Genomic DNA, 16,702 nt, shown 5'->3' with positions numbered 1-16,702 from the left:
GCTATAGACCCACTTAGAATCCTCTTCTAGTATATCCCAATGTGGTTATGTTTCTCTAATCCCTGGCATGCACCTTCTTATATGAAGTAATTGACTATCCTAAGCCTATTGGTTCTATATTAACTCTACAGTTCATGCTATACTTTAAAAGCCTTAACCTTTTTTTAGGCTCCTCTGATTCTTACTATGTGCCCTATGCTTACCCCAAATCCCCATTTACCCCTAAGTGGAGCCTGTTTGATTCTATGTATTGAAGTGCCGATGAACTTCTTCTGGTTCTGTACTTGGTTTGATTGATTGTTAGTCACCTTAATCTTTCTTTTAAATTATCTTATGTGTTTATACAAAACCATCTCAAACAAATCTTTTTTTAATACTATTTTCCTACTGAAACCTTTCAAACTATGTCAAGCACTCTCACTCTACTCCTAAGTCACTAGGTTCTACCCCCTCCTGTGTGTGCACTGCCTTGGGATCCTCTTGAGAATCCTATGAACTCTGGCACACTGAGGCTGGCCCTTCCACACTGCACTTACTCAATTTGGTTACCAAGTCTAGGTGTGAGCACTGCTCGGGATCCTTGAGATCCTCAGGGAACTCTGACGTACCTAGACAATGATATTGTCTATGAAACTGACATTTGAGGCTATTGGAGGTTCTGGGAAATCACTTCGGCCTGCTTCAGGCTCCCTATAGTGTAACTTCTTCTTTTTATTTTATTTATTTATGTAATTCATTCACATGGTCTATAATAATTTGTAAACGAATATTGGGGTAACTAGTGAAAAGGGTGGGTAGTTACATATTTGTGGAGTAATACGGGCAGAAATCATGCCTAGAGGACTTTATATTTTGCTATGTTTGCCTTGCCATGTTAGAAATCATGCCTATAGGTCTCAAGCGGTTCCAATAGAAATTATGTTTATAGGTCTTAAAAACAACTTCACAAATAGAAACCATACCTATATGACTTTATATTTTGCTATGTTAGAAATCATGCCTATATGTCTCATGTGGTTTCAATAATAGAAGTCATGTTTATAGGTCTTAAAATCAACCTCACAAGTAGATACCATGCCTATAGAATATGATCCAATCCAACTTTTGTTATAACAAATATTTATATGTGCTTTCATTTGTTGTCATGCCTACCAGTTTCTAACATCAGTTTTTCTTTAAAAAATTAGATATCATGCCTATAGGGAACAACACTAGAAATTCTGCCTATAGATTTAAACCAGTTTAGTTTAAATAAATCAATCCAGTTCACGATTAGTTCACTTCGAAACTAGTTTAATTAGTGGTTTGTTTTCCCTGAAAGGAATTCTTTCAAAAACTGCCTTAATTGATCATTAGACAGCATGCCTATGGGGATTCAGGAGTCAATTTTAAAATATGCCCTGTTTTTACTATATAAATTATAGTTATCACTATTCCGCGTGTAGGCAAGCATATAAGGCGTTTTCAAAACCCTGCAACTCTGAAACTGTTTCTGTTACTTAATGTTCTGATTTAACATGCTTAAAAAATCAGTAGGCAAACTGATAGGACCATTACTTCTGAGTTTATAAAATGAATAAACCGTTTATCTTCTGTATTCATTTAGACATCATGCCTTTATGATACTATTTTAAAAAATGCCCTTATTTGTGTTTGAGTCGTGCTGCTTATGTGCATTGTTTGTGGAGGTAAACTTGAGCCTCTAATTGCTTATTTCCTGTCTTATGTGCTAAGGTCCTATTTGTTCTTGCGTGCCGCCTTAGTATTTTCTCCTTTAAACCTTAGGGGTCTGTCTAGAACTACCTATAGGTAGAGGGCCTAAATTTCCTCCAAGACCATTAAGAAGGGACGGGTAACAACACACAATAGAGATCACTGACCAACACTCGCTTGAATGACCACTAAGGGGGTGAGAAAGGTAGATATGAGATATGATGACTCCGCGCTAATGTCACGCGTAACCCCTTATTGAGGAGTGTTTACCGGATATTGTGTGGGGTGATCCTATAGGCTAACCAACCTAGGACTCCTCCTTTTCCCAAAATTCCTTTTGTTTAAAACTTTGTTTTATATGCATACAACTTGTTCAAAATCTTTGTCTTATTATTTGAGTTATACAACGTGCTCTATTTGCAAACTATTTGATTAAACTATTTATTTATTAATGAACTAATTCGTAAATATAAGTTCGGTCGGGACCCACAGTTGTGGACCACGAGGGGTGCTTAACACCTTCCCATCGAGGTCATTTCGAGCCCTCACCCTAATCTCTGGTAACGCAAACCAATCCAAGAGTTAATTGCTCTAGATGCCCTAATGCACCATAACCCGTTAGGTGGTGACTCTTCAAATACTCAATTCCCAAAAAGGAAACGAGTTATTACACCTCATGAATGTCGAAACCCGGGCTTTTCTCTGCGGAAGGAAAAAAGGTGGCGCGACAGCGCTGTCGTGGGAGTTGGATCGTGACAAAATGTAGAAGGATAAGACTTACTCAAATTTGAGGTAAAATATGAAGTGGTAGTAAGAATTTTGTTAAAACAATATAATCTAATGTTCTTTGTATTCTTTAATATTGACTAGGGAATAAAATGCAAGTACTAAAATTAGGGGGTTGGATTATTATAGATATAAAAAATGATAGATGTTATTCACTACGAGATATGAGAAATAATTTTATGTCATACTTCTTAATTGATATCTAATGATTATATGTAAATTCTATTTGAAAGGTTTAAATTTTAAGGTAATTTGTATATATAATTCAAATAATCCAAAGCATATTTTGATATTTGTATTCGTGCCGCGCAACTACTAATAGCATCTTTTATGTTGGAAGAAAGCTGCAATAATCAATAAGATATCTTTTCCCTTATTTTCTCAATTTTGCTTTCTATTATTTTTAATTCTTTTATATACGAAAAAGTAAAGTAAAATTTCATCATCTCACTTTCCCTTCCCTGAATCCAAACAATGCAGTGCGTGTATTGCCAGGTGTCCAAGTTATAGCCATACCTAGGCACAAAACTCAAAATGAATGTCTTCTCATTGGATAATGAATCCATATGCTTATTTCGCATTTTCTTTTCGTCTTGTAACTGATAAGTAATTCAAGTTGTGGCATTTTCCGCATTAGAAATTGTGAATTCATGAAATGGCAAACAGAGCAGGTGAAGTAGTGTGTGTTACTGGAGGCAGCGGCTATATTGGTTCATGGCTGGTCCGTTTCCTTCTCGAGCGTGGCTACACTGTTCACGCCACCGTCAAAGATCTCAGTCAGTCAACTCCCACCCTTTGTCTTCCTTTTTTTTTCTGGTTCAAGTAATTCGTAATTTCTCGACTTTTTGTAATCTTATCTTTTAGATGATGAGAAAGAGACGAAGCATTTACTTGCCTTAGAAGGGGCTGAATCTCGTCTCCTTCTTTTCCAAATTGATCTAATTAATTACGACTCAATTGTCCCCGCCATTACTGGTGCTGTCGGCGTTTTCCACCTTGCTTCCCCCTGCATTGTGGATGAAGTTAAAGATCCCGAGGTAAGGTCTTGAGTCCCTCTAATTTTGCTGTATCTCCAATGTTAACCTGTGTAATTCGGCCACCATAGGCTTAGACAGATTGGAAGAAATGAATTTAGTACCCCTGTATGTATTGCCTACTGTTACTGTTCATTTACTTGTTGTTGATATTGATTTAAATGAGTTTTGGTACTAATTTGCTACTCTGTTCTCTACTTGGGGTTGTGTGGTGTTACAGAATCAACTTCTGTCGCCAGCAATCAAAGGCACTATGAATGTACTTACAGCGTCAAAGGAGCTGGGGGTTAAGCGTGTGGTGGTGACCTCATCTATATCGGCCATCATTCCAAGTCCTAATTGGCCGGCTGATCGCGTGAAAAATGAGGATTGCTGGACGGATATTGAATACTGCAAACAGAAAGGGGTACGCTCCTTTCTCTATCTTCTTTATCAAAATTATACCTTTCCCGTATCATACTTCCATTTTTTCTTTTCTGCTTGGGTTGTCTTTGCCTTTCCTTTGCTTCTTAACATTGCTTATGCGGTATATGTGTTTTGGTTTCTTTGGCATTTGGATTAGAAAACAGTATGATTTTGAGATTGATTTGGTTTCCTTTTGGTTCTCGGGAAACAGGATGTGATTTTGAAAGATTATGTTTTGTAATTGTTCTACAACACAAATCTAACCACAATGAAAACTAAAGTTCAGCTGCCTCATGTACTTTACCTTTATCGCAAATTTTCCAACGCAACCAACAGTTGGTCATTAGTTGGAAACGTCAAATTTTTTGTGATACGTCCCTTAATCCCTTAATCATACTGTAGTTGAGAATTTTTGGCTTGAAAAGAGCAATACAAGTTTAAGTGACAAGAGTATCCCCGGTAAATTACAAATGCATATTACAAGAGCATCTTTACTTATAGGCATAGCTACAGGTCATATTACACTAATATTATAAATAAACATATACATAGCATATGCCTGGTCACAAGTGAATACCCTTTGGAAGAGTCCTAAAGCATGACATGAATGGTACTTGGTGAGAATATCAGCAAATTGACACTCCGTCAGAAAATAATGGACAAGAATAGACCCCTAAGCCACATGTTTTGTAAATTCAACTACAAGATGCTTTCTATATAATTGATATATAAGTTTCTATATAAGATACATGTTCTTACATTATCACAAAAGACAAGAAGTGGGCCGAAGAGGACTCCCCCCGCGTTTCCCCTTTCCTTCCCCCCTCTCTTTCTGCCCTCTTCTTAACCCTAGCAGGGACTAGGCCGGCGAGCAACGCTACACCGGCGCCGCTCTTGTTTCCGGCGTCAACACCAACCCCTTCTCTGTGCTTACCCTTCTCCTTTATACTTTATTTTTGTCGCCCTTCTTCTTTTCCCGGCGTCGCTCCACTGTTACAGGTTGCACTTTGTTGGACGTCGGGGTTCGTGTGTTTTACAGGGTCCGCCATTGTTTTTCGGCGAGTCGGGCCAGCAACAGATCTGGTGTACGAGCAAACCAGCAGATCGGTTACGTTGGGAGGTGTACGAACAAACGCAACAGAGCAGGCAGGTTGGTTCGTAGTCCCAAGGGCTGGACGTCGGGTCCCACAGCATCAGGAGTATAGCAAGTCGAAAGTTCAGGTTCTATCCGCGGGAATTGGTACCTCCCTCACCTATTTGTTTAAGTTAATTTGTTGCTGTAGTAGTTTAGGATATTTGTCACATTCTAGTTTATAGCTTTGCTTGTTTGTAGTTGCATTTTTGTCTAGACCAACGTAGGAATAACGGTTGTGGTTCGTAATGGCAGAGTAGGGTCATGTCCTCGAGGTGGCCGGGTGGTGGGGCAGGGGGTAGGGCACGCGTCATGGGGTGGGACGGGGCCCAAAGGGGGTAAAGGCAACAAGGGAGCCTGTAGGTTGAGGATTGGATCATGGAATATAGGGACGTTAACAGGTAAGTCCATAGAGTTAGCGAAGATTCTCCGGAAGAGAAAGGTCAATATAGCTTGTGTTCAGGAGACCATGTGGGTAGGATCAAAGGCGAGAAATGTGGACGGGTTTAAATTGTGGTACTCCAGACGCGTGAAGGGCAAGAACGGAGTGGGTATTTTGGTGGACAGGGAGCTTAGGGAGTCAGTGGTTGAGGTTAGGCGGGTGAATGACAGATTGATGGCGATTAAGTTAGTAGTTGGAGGGAGCACTCTGAATGTCGTTAGCGCGTACGCGTTGGCGGAGGAGGTTAAGAGGCGCTTCTGGGAGGGGTTTGATGAGGTGGTGCGGGGTATTCCATCAACGGAGAAGTTATTTATAAGAGGGGATTTCAATGGTCATATTGGGTCGTCGGCTGGGGGCTATGGCGACGTGCACAGTGGCTTCGGCTTGGGGATAGGAATGTAGGTGGTGCTTCTCTATTGGATTTCGCTAGGGCTTTTGAGTTGGTGATTGCGAACTCTAGTTTCCCGAAGAGGGAGGAGCTTTTGGTTACCTTCCGGAGTATGGTGACTAAGACCCAGATTGATTATATCCTCCTCAGGAGGTGTGATAGGGGGGTATGCCAGGATTGCAAGGTGATCCCGAGTGAGACCCTCGCGACTCAACATAGGCTCCTGGTGATGGATGTTGGTATCGTGATAAAGAAGAAGAAGAGGTTTGTACGGGGTCAACCGAAGATCAGGTGGGGTGCTTTGGGTAAGGATAATGCGCATGAGTTGGAGGGGCGGCTGTTGGCTATGGGTGCCTGGAAGAGTAGTAGGGATGCTAGCGCTATGTGGACGGCGACGACGAACTGTATTAGGGAGGCAGCAAGAGAGGTGTTAGGGGTATCGAAGGGCTACTATGGCGGGCACCGAGGCGACTGGTGGTGGAATGGTGTGGTCCAAGGTAAAGTGGAAGCAAAGAAACTGGCGTACCTTGCGTTAGTGGAGAGTACCGATGAGGAGCAGAGGAGAACAAACAGAGTGAGGTACAAGGAAGCCAGGAAAGAGGCAAAATTAGCGGTCACAGATGCTAAGACTGTTGCGTTTGATCGTTTGTATGAGGAACTGGGGGGCAAAAGTAGGGACAAAAAGCTATTTCGGTTGGCTAAAGCGAGAGAGAGAATGACTCGTGACCTGGATCAAGTGAGGTGTATCAAAGACGATGAAGGCAGAGTATTGACGAAAGACTCCCAGATTAAGCATAGATGGCAGACGTACTTTCATGAACTTTTGAATGAAGAGGGGAGCAGTAGCATCGTGCTAGGGGAGTTGGGACACTCCGAGAGTCATCGTGACTTTGGGTACTGTAGGCGTATCAAGGTTGAGGAGGTAGTGAAAGCTGTGGGTAAGATGAGTCGGGGCAAAGCGACAGGACCAGACGAGATTCCAGTAGAATTTTGGAGGTACGTAGGTAGAGCGGGCTTAGAATGGCTGACTGGGTTGTTTAATGTTATTTTCAAGACGAAGAGGATGCCAGATGAGTGGAGGTGTAGCTTGTTGATTCCACTGTTTAAGAACAAAGGCAATATCCAGAATTGTAACAATTATAGGGGCATTAAGTTGTTAAGCCATACCATGAAAGTTTGGGAGAGGGTGGTGGAAGGGAAGGTGAGGAGGGCGGTATCTATTTCTGAAAATCAGTTCGGATTCATGCCGGGACGTTCTACTACGGAAGCTATCCACCTGATAAGGAGGTTGGTGGAAAAATACAGGGAGAGAAAGAGGGATTTGCACATGGTGTTTATTGACCTAGAAAAGGCGTATGACAGGTCCCTAGGGACGTTCTTTGGCGGTGCCTGGAAGTGAAAGGGGTGCCGGTAGCATACATTGAATCGATAAAGGATATGTATGATGGAGCTAAGACTCAGGTCAGGACTGCGGGAGGTGACACCGAGCTTTTTTTGGTGATTATGGGGTTACACCAAGGATCTGCGCTTAGCCCTTTCTTATTTGCTCTGACGATGGATGCCTTGACACACCATATTCAAGGGTAGGTGCCATGGTGAATGTTGTTCGCTGATGATATAGTTTTGATCGATGAGTCGCGTAGCGGTGTTAATGAGAGATTGGAGGTGTGGAGGCAGGCTCTGGAGTCCAAAGGTTTCAAGTTGAGTAGGACCAAGACGGAATATCTGGAGTGTAAGTTCAGCGGTGTGTCGGGGGAAGCGGACGGGGCAGTGAGGCTCGACTCACAAGTCATCCCAAGAGAGAAAGTTTTAAGTACCAAGGGTCTATTATCAAGGGTGATGGGGAGATCGACGGGGATGTCATGCACCGCATTAGGGTGGGGTGGATGAAATGGCGGTTAGCATCTGGAGTCCTGTGTGACAAGAGGGTACCATTGAAACTCAAAGGTAAGTTCTACAGAGCGGTGGTTAGGCCGACTATGTTATATGGGGCTGAGTGTTGGCCAGTTAAGAATTCACATATCCAGAAGATGAATGTAGCCGAAATGAGGATGTTGAGATGGATGTGCGGGCATACTAAACTGGATAAGATAAGGAATGAAGTTATTAGGGAGAAGGTGGGCGTTGCTCCTGTGGACGACAAGATGCGGGAAGCGAGGCTTAGGTGGTTTGGACACGTGCGGAGAACCATAGATTCCCCGGTTAGGAGGTGCGAGCGGTTGGCTTTGGCAGGTACGAGAAGAGGTAGAGGGCGTCCTAAGAAGAATTGGGGAGAGGTGATCAAGCAAGACATGACGCGACTCGAGATTTCCGAGGACATGGCGATTAATTTGAAAGCGTGGAGGTCGAGCATTAGGGTTGTAGGCTAGGGGTAGTTCATAGTTTTTTCCTCTTTGTACAGGGTAGTCTGATAGAGTTATGCCTAGGTCTGCTAGCGGTATATGTTATGTTCACACTATTTTGTTATTTTGCATATGATTTTATTATTGCACTCCCTTTCACCTATTTGGTCTATTTTAAGATATTATTATCATTTCTCTTGCTTTTTTGTTGTTACCTATCTCTCCTTTCGTGTCTTTTTGAAATTATTATACTCCTGTTGAGCCGAGGGTCTCCCGGAAACAGCCTCTCTACCCTTCCGGGGTAGGGGTAAGGTTTGCGTACATCCTACGATGCTTTCTATATAATTGATATATAAGTTTCTATATAAGATACATGTTCTTACATTATCACAAAAGACAAGAAGTGGGCCGAAGAGGACTGTATACAAGCAAAGAAGCAACTTTCCCCTTGGTGTGGTGCGAGACACAGTATTTTGCTCCTTAGAAGAGGAAGAAATAAGATTCTTATCAAAGAGAGCCACTCCAGTTATAGACCTACAAGTATCAGGAAAGCCATACGAAGTAGCGTCTAAATAAGCAGTGAGGAAAAACTAGAGAACTACTTCAAATCTAGTCCAAAGTTAAGATTTCTTGCAATATAAAGCAAGATGTTCATTTATAGCAATAAAATGAGAAGAATTAGGAGTGTGCACGAGTTGACTAGTTGTATTCACTGCAACAGTAGTGGCTGGCAAAGAAGGGTCAACTATTGTAAGGCACCCACTATACTACAGTATAAATTGCAATCGTCCAAATTCACATCCTCAATAGTGAACAAAATGGAAAGAACGCTGACTTGGACTAGAGCATACCAATGATTATTTGAAGGTTTTACTATGAGATTAGTCAAGTCCGTGATATATTCAAGTTGTTTATAGTTGATTTTATGATCTTTGGCAAGCAAAGGAACAATTAGAGCCTTCATAATGAGTTGAAGATATATGAAAATATTTGAAATATGGACGCCCACATCGCAGTGTTGTGGCCAATGCAACAATGAAGCAAAGAAGATGAACATCGTGAAACACAAGTGTAGTGCCATGTCATCATATTTATGCACCATGGCATTAGTCCAAAGTGTATTCTTCGTCTCCTTTGTGGACATTGCAGCGCCAGATAGTAATTCTAAAGTTGCTAGCGTGTATGAGCGCTATTGCACCGACTTTTGAAATCATAAACCCTCTCCAATTCAAAAATGGTTTTGGATCGTAAATTTTTAGAAGGAGAAGGACAGTTCAACATGAAGGGATAAAGAAGAAAAGATAGAAGATGAACTCGATTAGCCACCTATCTTCAATGCAAGTTCTTCTTTCTCTTATTCTTTTTAAGTTTGTGTTGACATGAAATGTCTGAAATACCTTTCTAGGTTGCGATGAGGTGTAGTTGATTGATTAATTGATTTGTCATGAAGAAAGTAGTTTTCCTTGGTTTTCTTCACTTGTGTTATGGAGTAAATTATGTAGTTGGAGTGAAATTGAGCCCATGCTTCATCGATCGTACTTGAGATTTGAACACTTCTCGGTTTGGTTCAGTAGTAAGGATGCGCAACTGAGTATCTGTGGTGGGACACATGTCACTAGCTCAAATCTTGCCGATCACAAGAAGCCTGATAATTAAGCGAGGTGGAGAAGAGCGATAGGGCCATACCTTATGGAGTTTCAACTTGTGGGTCAACTAGGGTTGCCGGCTAACTCACAGGAAATTTCTCGGTTATAAATATGTAAAATTTGTACCTTGAGATGTGAGTTTCATATTTGCTTCGTTGAATGGCCACATTATCATACTTAGTTTCTTCATCCATGTATTGTGAAATTGCACAAAATTTAACCAGGTTATGTTTAGTTATACTTGAGTGAATAAAATCTAACGTGAGGTCAAATTAGAGGAGTTAGGTTGATTCAAGAATACTCAAGTTATTATTGTTAAAGTATGCAATAATTTTGATTAAGCTACCCGATAGGAACAATACGAAGATTTGTGTGCTAAAAATAGGAGAACTTCTTAAACCTTACAACATCTTGGAGTAACTAAATGAAAGTCTACTCTTGAGAATAATCATGGTTAGGTATCTCAGAGGTGGTTACTTCTATGTTAAATGATGATTAGAAAATAAGGGATTTTACCAATTCTCGAAAAATAGTTCCACAGTCGTCATGCGTCCCGAGTGAAATTAACCAAGAGTCTACCCGGGAGCAACATAAAAGGACCTTCGAAACAGGAAGTCTCACCTGAAAATGATAATTTTATACTTCAGAATGGTATTGTTTAAAACTTGTGTTAAAAAAAAAACTGGAACAAACATGTAGGTAAAGTTAAATCCTAACTATTAGCAACTCTGGTATTTCTTTTGAAACTTTTTTCTCATGTATTTCATGTATCTTTTGACCATTTGTTTTGTTAGATATTGGAAGGAATTAATTGAATCTCAACATTTGACTTCTCAAGCCACGAGAATAAGAATCACGTGTTGTCGACTATATACTAGTCTTTTTGGGATCGACAATCTTTTTCACCTCTGTACTATTCACTTGATAGTGATGAGTAGACTGCTTTAATCTACACGATCAAGATTGCTAGCGTACTTCTTTGAGAAAGATGCAAGCAGTTGGCCAGGCGAGTGATGCAGACACTCGGAAAATAAGTGAGAGCATCCAAATCCTTGGTAGAAAACTCAGTCCCTGATGAGAGTCTATAAAACAACTTCTTATGTATAATAACAAAAAGAGAGATAATGATTACCAAAAGAATCATGAAACCAATTAGACAATAACTCATGGCAAAAGCAATTGAGAAAAGTTTTTTGACATCAAACTGAATAGACCAACCACGAGAGAGAAAGAGATAGTCAAATGACAAACATCTCACTGTAATGCCTGAGCATGGCCCTATGAGGGGGTTCTCAGATGTCATTCAAGATCTTTGCTTATTAGACTTACCTTTACAGGGAGCTCAATTCACCTGGTCCAGAGGAGAGGAGAATATCCAAGTATCAAGAATAGATAGATTCCTTGTGTCATCAAAATGGAATGATACTTTTCAAAAAATTAGTCAAGTTGCGCTTCCCAAAGTCATCTCAGATCATTCTCCTATCATGTTGGAAAGTGGGGATTGGGATTCAAATCCATCCTGCTTTAAATTTGAAAATATGTGGTTAAACACGGAAGGCTTTCAAGATAGGATCAAGTCATGGTGGCAGAGTTATGAAGTCAATGGCACTCCTGACTTTGTATTGGTGAATAAATTGAAGCTACTAAAAAAAGATCTCACAACTTTGAACAGAGAGGAATATGGCATAACTGCAGCTAGGAGGGGAAGAGCCCTACAAGAGCTTTTCTTTTTGCAACAACAAACTAAAGGCAGAACTCTTTCTCAAGAAGAAAAATCCAGCATGATGAGACTTCAAATGGAAATTGAGCAGCTGGCCAAAGCAGAAGTAGTTTCCTGGAGGCAAAAATCAAGATGTTCGTGGTTCAAAGAAGGGGATAAAAACACCAAGTTCTTCCAGAAAGTTGTGCCAATTCCAACCGGAGAAATAATCGCATTGACAAACTCAAAATTGAAGATGATTTCATTGAGGACAAGGCTTTAGTCAGAGGGGAGATTTTAGACTTCTATTAGAAGTTGTACACTGAAAATGAAAGATGGAGACCTTCAGCAAGGCTAGAAGATGTAGCAACTTTATCTTCAGAAGAGAAAGAGTTGCTGTAAAGACCATTTGAAGAGGCAGAAGTTCTGGACATTATCAAAGCTTGTGCACCTGATAAAGCTCCACGTCCAGATGGTTACACCATGGCATTTTACTAGAAATCATGGGCGGTATTAAAGAATGATATCATGGGTGCACTTCATTATTTTCACCAGAATGGCAACTTAGTCAGGTCTTGTAATGCCTCGTTTATAGTCTAATCCCTAAGAAGAAAGGAGCCACTGAATTGAGGGACTACAGGCGAATCAGCTTGATTAGCATTGTTTATAAAATAGCCTCCAAGATCATAGCAGAGAGGTTGAAATGGGTGATAGGGAAGCTAGTTTCAGGACATCAAAATGCATTCATCAAATCAAGGCAGATAACTGATGCAGCTTTAATAGCCAATGAAATATTAGATTGGAAGATGAAGTCTGGGCAACCTGGTCTGCTTTTCAAACTTGACATTGAAAAGGCATTTGACCAACTCAATTGGGCGTACTTGATTAATATACTCAGGAAGATGGGATTTGGAGAACACTAGATTAGATGGATTAAATTTTGTATTACCACAGTGAAGTACTCAATTTTAATCAATGGTGGACATGTTGGGTTTTCTCTCCCCAAAAGGCCTCAGGGAGATCCCCTCTCACCTTTTTTGTTCATCCTTGCTATGGAAGGCCTAAGCAAAATGTTAGACAACGCTAACCAGCTCCATTGGCTAGAGGGTTTTAAGGTGTGCAATGAAGAGGGCAATTCTGTGATAGTGTCGCATCTGCTATATGCAGACGACACTCAGATTTTTTGCGGAGCTGAAAAATCGCAAGTTCTATATCTTAATCTCACGCTGATGATCTTTGAAGCTATTTCAGGCCTACACATGAACATGCTGAAAAGCATCATCTATCCGGTTAACACAGTCCCAAATCTGGATGAGCTTGCAGAGGTTATGTGCTGTAAAGTGGGATCTTTCCCTACATCATATTTGGGGCTCCCATTGGGAGCTAGATACAAGTCTCAAGGCATCTGGAATGGAGTGATTGAAAAATTTGAAAGGAAACTGGCTTCCTGGAAAATGCAATACCTATCCTTTGGAGGCAGACTTACACTCATCAATAGTGTGCTAGATAGCATACCAACATATTTCATGACCTTATTCCCAATCCCAGCTAAGGTACAAAGGAGACTTGATCAATTAAGAAGAGATTTTTTATGGGAAGGCAACAGTGACACTCGCAAGTTCCATCTGGTTAAATGGCCAAGAGTTATTCTTCCTAAGAACCATGGAGGGCTAGGGATAAAAGATCTTGCCTTGCATAACAAGAGTTTATTGATGAAATGGTACTGGAGGTAGAACCTGGAAAGTTCAGGGCTATGGAAAACAGTAATTCAAGCAAAGTATGGGGTGGCAAACACCTGGTGCACTAGGCAGAGGAGAGCTCTACATGGTTCAGTCCCCTGAAAACACATTTCAAAGCTTTGGGGAGAATTCAAGCTCAAGTCATCACTCAAGCTAGGGTACAGGGCTCATATATCTTTCTGGAAAGATAAATGGCTAGGAACAGAGACCCTGAAAGATGAATTTCCAGCTTTATTTTTACTTGCTAGTAATAAAGATGCAACTATCTCACATGTTTGGCAAAATCGTGCTTGGGCTCCACATTTCAGAAGGGACATCCAAGATTGGGAGTTGAGTGATTTGTTGGGTTTGTTCAATAAATTATCAGGTGCTAATGTCAATTCCCAGGTGCAGGATAGGTTGGAATGGGGTGAATCAAAAGAGAGAACCTATACTGTAAAAAGAGGATATGATAATCTATGCTCCAACAAGGAATTGATCGACAAATGGCCTTGGAAGCTTATTTGGAAAATCAAACAACGTATAAAAGTAGCTGGCTTTATGTGGACAACATTGTATGAAGCTTGTCTTACTCAAGACAATCTTAGCAGAAGGAGTATACCGACTGTGAATAGATGTTATACGTGCTAGATGGAATTTGAGAGTGTGAAGCATCTTTTTTTGCACTGTTCAGTAGCAACTGATATTTGGAGTATGTTTTTATCAGTTTTTGGATTTGTCTGGGTTATGCCAAACAGTATCAAAGAAGCTTATGAGAGTTGGTGTTCTTGGAGAGTTGGGAAATCCATCAAAAAGACTTGGTCAATGGTACCTGGTGCTATTTTTTGGAGTATTTGGAATGAAAGGAACCGTAGATGTTTTGATGGGATTTCAACTCCCAAACACTCTTAAAGCCACTTGTTTAATTAACTTATTTAGTTGGTTCAATCAGGCCCCTGTAACTAGTGTTGAACTATTTCTGGATTTTGTCTGCTCTTTAGTTGTCCTGTAAGTTTTTGTGTATGAGCAGACAATACCTTTATGTTGTAATTTTTGCTATGCATCTTCTTGATGCCATTTAATGAAATTCCCTTACTTCATAAAAAAAAAAATGCCTGAGCTTGGCCCTCGAAAATCATCAATGTGTTATAATAATCTAGAGTGACAATACTTTTGATTTACAAGTAGACACGCCTACAACTATCAATGGCCATATATGACGTACATGTAACAAAAGATCTCATACCATTTGCAACTAGTATAGTAGACTCCTCTACAAAAACACTTCATCACCACTTAACTACACATTTGAAAGAAATAGGTTCTATAGGCAAATTAGTCAACAACAACATCAACTACGCCTCAGTCCCAAACAAAGTTGGGGTCGGCGATATGAATCCTCACTTCTTTCTTTAAGCTCAGCTTCTATCATCATTATGCCATTATATATATCTATATTATTATAAAAGCATGAATAAAATGTTGGATTACAAAAATAACCTTTTAATATTAAACATAATAACTCATAATAAAAAGACATAATCGGAATTCTAGACATTAACCTTGTAATCCTATTACTTTTAGGATATACTTCTTAAAAAATTCATATATATATATAAAATACCATCTATATAGAAGTATTCGATAAGATACCACCAAATTAGATATCTTTAAACTACAATACATAATTATCTACATAATATGACTAAAATTGATCATTTATGTAAGTTATCCTTTAATTTTGAATTAATAATATTTTTCGGCATTTAGATGATTGTTGTAGTATTATATATAAAATTTCTCTCATTAATTAAATTTATTATTCCTTCATATAAATAAATATTTTAACCATCATGTGTCATTATTAACGTGCAACACATGTTTATAGATACTAGTATATATGTATGTATGTGTGTGTGTGTGTGAGGCTTCAATGTATGTATATATATATATATATCTTAGTAGAATGTATGTTTTACATTTTACTTGTTAGTTTGATAATTAAATAGTAGTAAATAACCCTAATCCCATATGTATTAGGAGTAGGACATGTATTATATATATAGGGCTTATTGTATCATTGTTAATATTAATCAATAATAGATTTTTCTCCCGTGCATTCTCACATGGTATTAGAGCATCGGTGAGAAGAGATCGTTGTGCATCATTCCAACGACATCCGGGAAGAAAGAACTCAGTCACCGTGCAATTTTCCGGTGACCTAAGTGACTGATTGCGTCAAAGTCACTAATTATCAGTGTTGTGCAAAATCCAACACCACCACAAGGTTCCTAAGAGAGATCCGGCCAAACCCCAGAAAAATTCACCGAAAAATACCCATCCACGCGCTGTCACGCGCCTGTCGGAGTTCTGCTTCCGCCGGCGCGTCTGTCACACACGCCGACGCGTGTGACCTCTTCCGGTCAGATTTTGAAAACAATTCTTCAGGAAAACTTGCTCTCCTCATTTTTCCGAGCCTACCCATCAAGTTTACATCAGATCCCGACAACTTTTTTTATTTTCCGGCGAGCTATAGTATTTCCGGTGAACAGTAACAGTGAAACAGTGATTTCCAAACAATTTTCTGACCTTTTCCGGCGTGAATATTATAATGTCATTCTTAGACTCACAATTCGTTGGATCGAATGCATTAAATCCAATCCAGATGGTTTCTTTACCGGATTATATTGAGTTCTTTCAGTATAAGGCACGTAAACAGACATGTTTAGGATTAGCCTCCGTTGTTCCAACAAATAGTAGCATGAATTGCGTCTCCCAATCTTCACCTTTTGAGTCTTGGGTCATTGATTCAGGTGCATCTAATCATATTTCTGGTAACAAATCTCTTTTCACTAGTATCTCGTATTCTCAATCGCTTCCAACAGTCACAATGGCCAATGGGTCTCAAGCCATGGCAACTGCAATAGGTCAAGCAAGTCCACTTCCTTCCTTACCTTTAGACTCAGTTCTTTATGTTCCTGGTAGTCCTTTTAATCTCATAGCCGTTAGTCGCTTAGTCAAATCACTTAAATCTGCTGTTTTATTTCTTGATGACCTTGTTTTTGTACAGGAACGCAGTACATGACGGATCATTGGTACCGGACGTGAATCAGATGAACTTTATTACCTTATCCTTGCAAAATCACATGGACTCGCATCTTATCTTCCTCCAAGAACTTCTCTCGTTACTGATTCACCAGATTTATTACATAAACGGTTAGGACATCCCAGTTTGTCAAAACTTCAGAAAATGGTACCTGGCTTATCTCACTTGTCCACTCTAGAGTGTGAGTCGTGTCAGCTCGATAAGCATACCCGCTCCCATTTCCCGCGGCGTTTTGATAATCGAGCAGAGTCACCTTTTACTTTAGGCCATTCAGATGTTTGAGGTCCTAGT

At 40.0% G+C, this 16,702-nt stretch overlaps 1 protein-coding gene across 1 annotated transcript in view; it reads left to right on the top strand.

The window, feature by feature from the left end:
* Positions 1 to 2,899: 2,899 nt before the first annotated feature.
* Positions 2,900 to 16,702, top strand: part of LOC142161590 (cinnamoyl-CoA reductase 1-like) — a 28,538-nt gene continuing 14,735 nt past the window's right edge. The window contains exons 1-3 of the mRNA XM_075222891.1: positions 2,900 to 3,275; positions 3,364 to 3,536; positions 3,754 to 3,939. Coding sequence (XP_075078992.1) covers positions 3,155 to 3,275; positions 3,364 to 3,536; positions 3,754 to 3,939 — 480 coding nt within the window. The 5' untranslated portion in view covers positions 2,900 to 3,154. The remainder of the gene's footprint in view (positions 3,276 to 3,363; positions 3,537 to 3,753; positions 3,940 to 16,702) is intronic.

Source organism: Nicotiana tabacum, chromosome 10 (assembly GCF_000715075.1).
Source record: "Nicotiana tabacum cultivar K326 chromosome 10, ASM71507v2, whole genome shotgun sequence".
Taxonomy (NCBI): Eukaryota; Viridiplantae; Streptophyta; class Magnoliopsida; order Solanales; family Solanaceae; genus Nicotiana; species Nicotiana tabacum.
The sequence above is the reverse complement of the archived record's forward strand: the minus strand, read 5'-3'. Positions and strand labels throughout refer to the sequence as shown.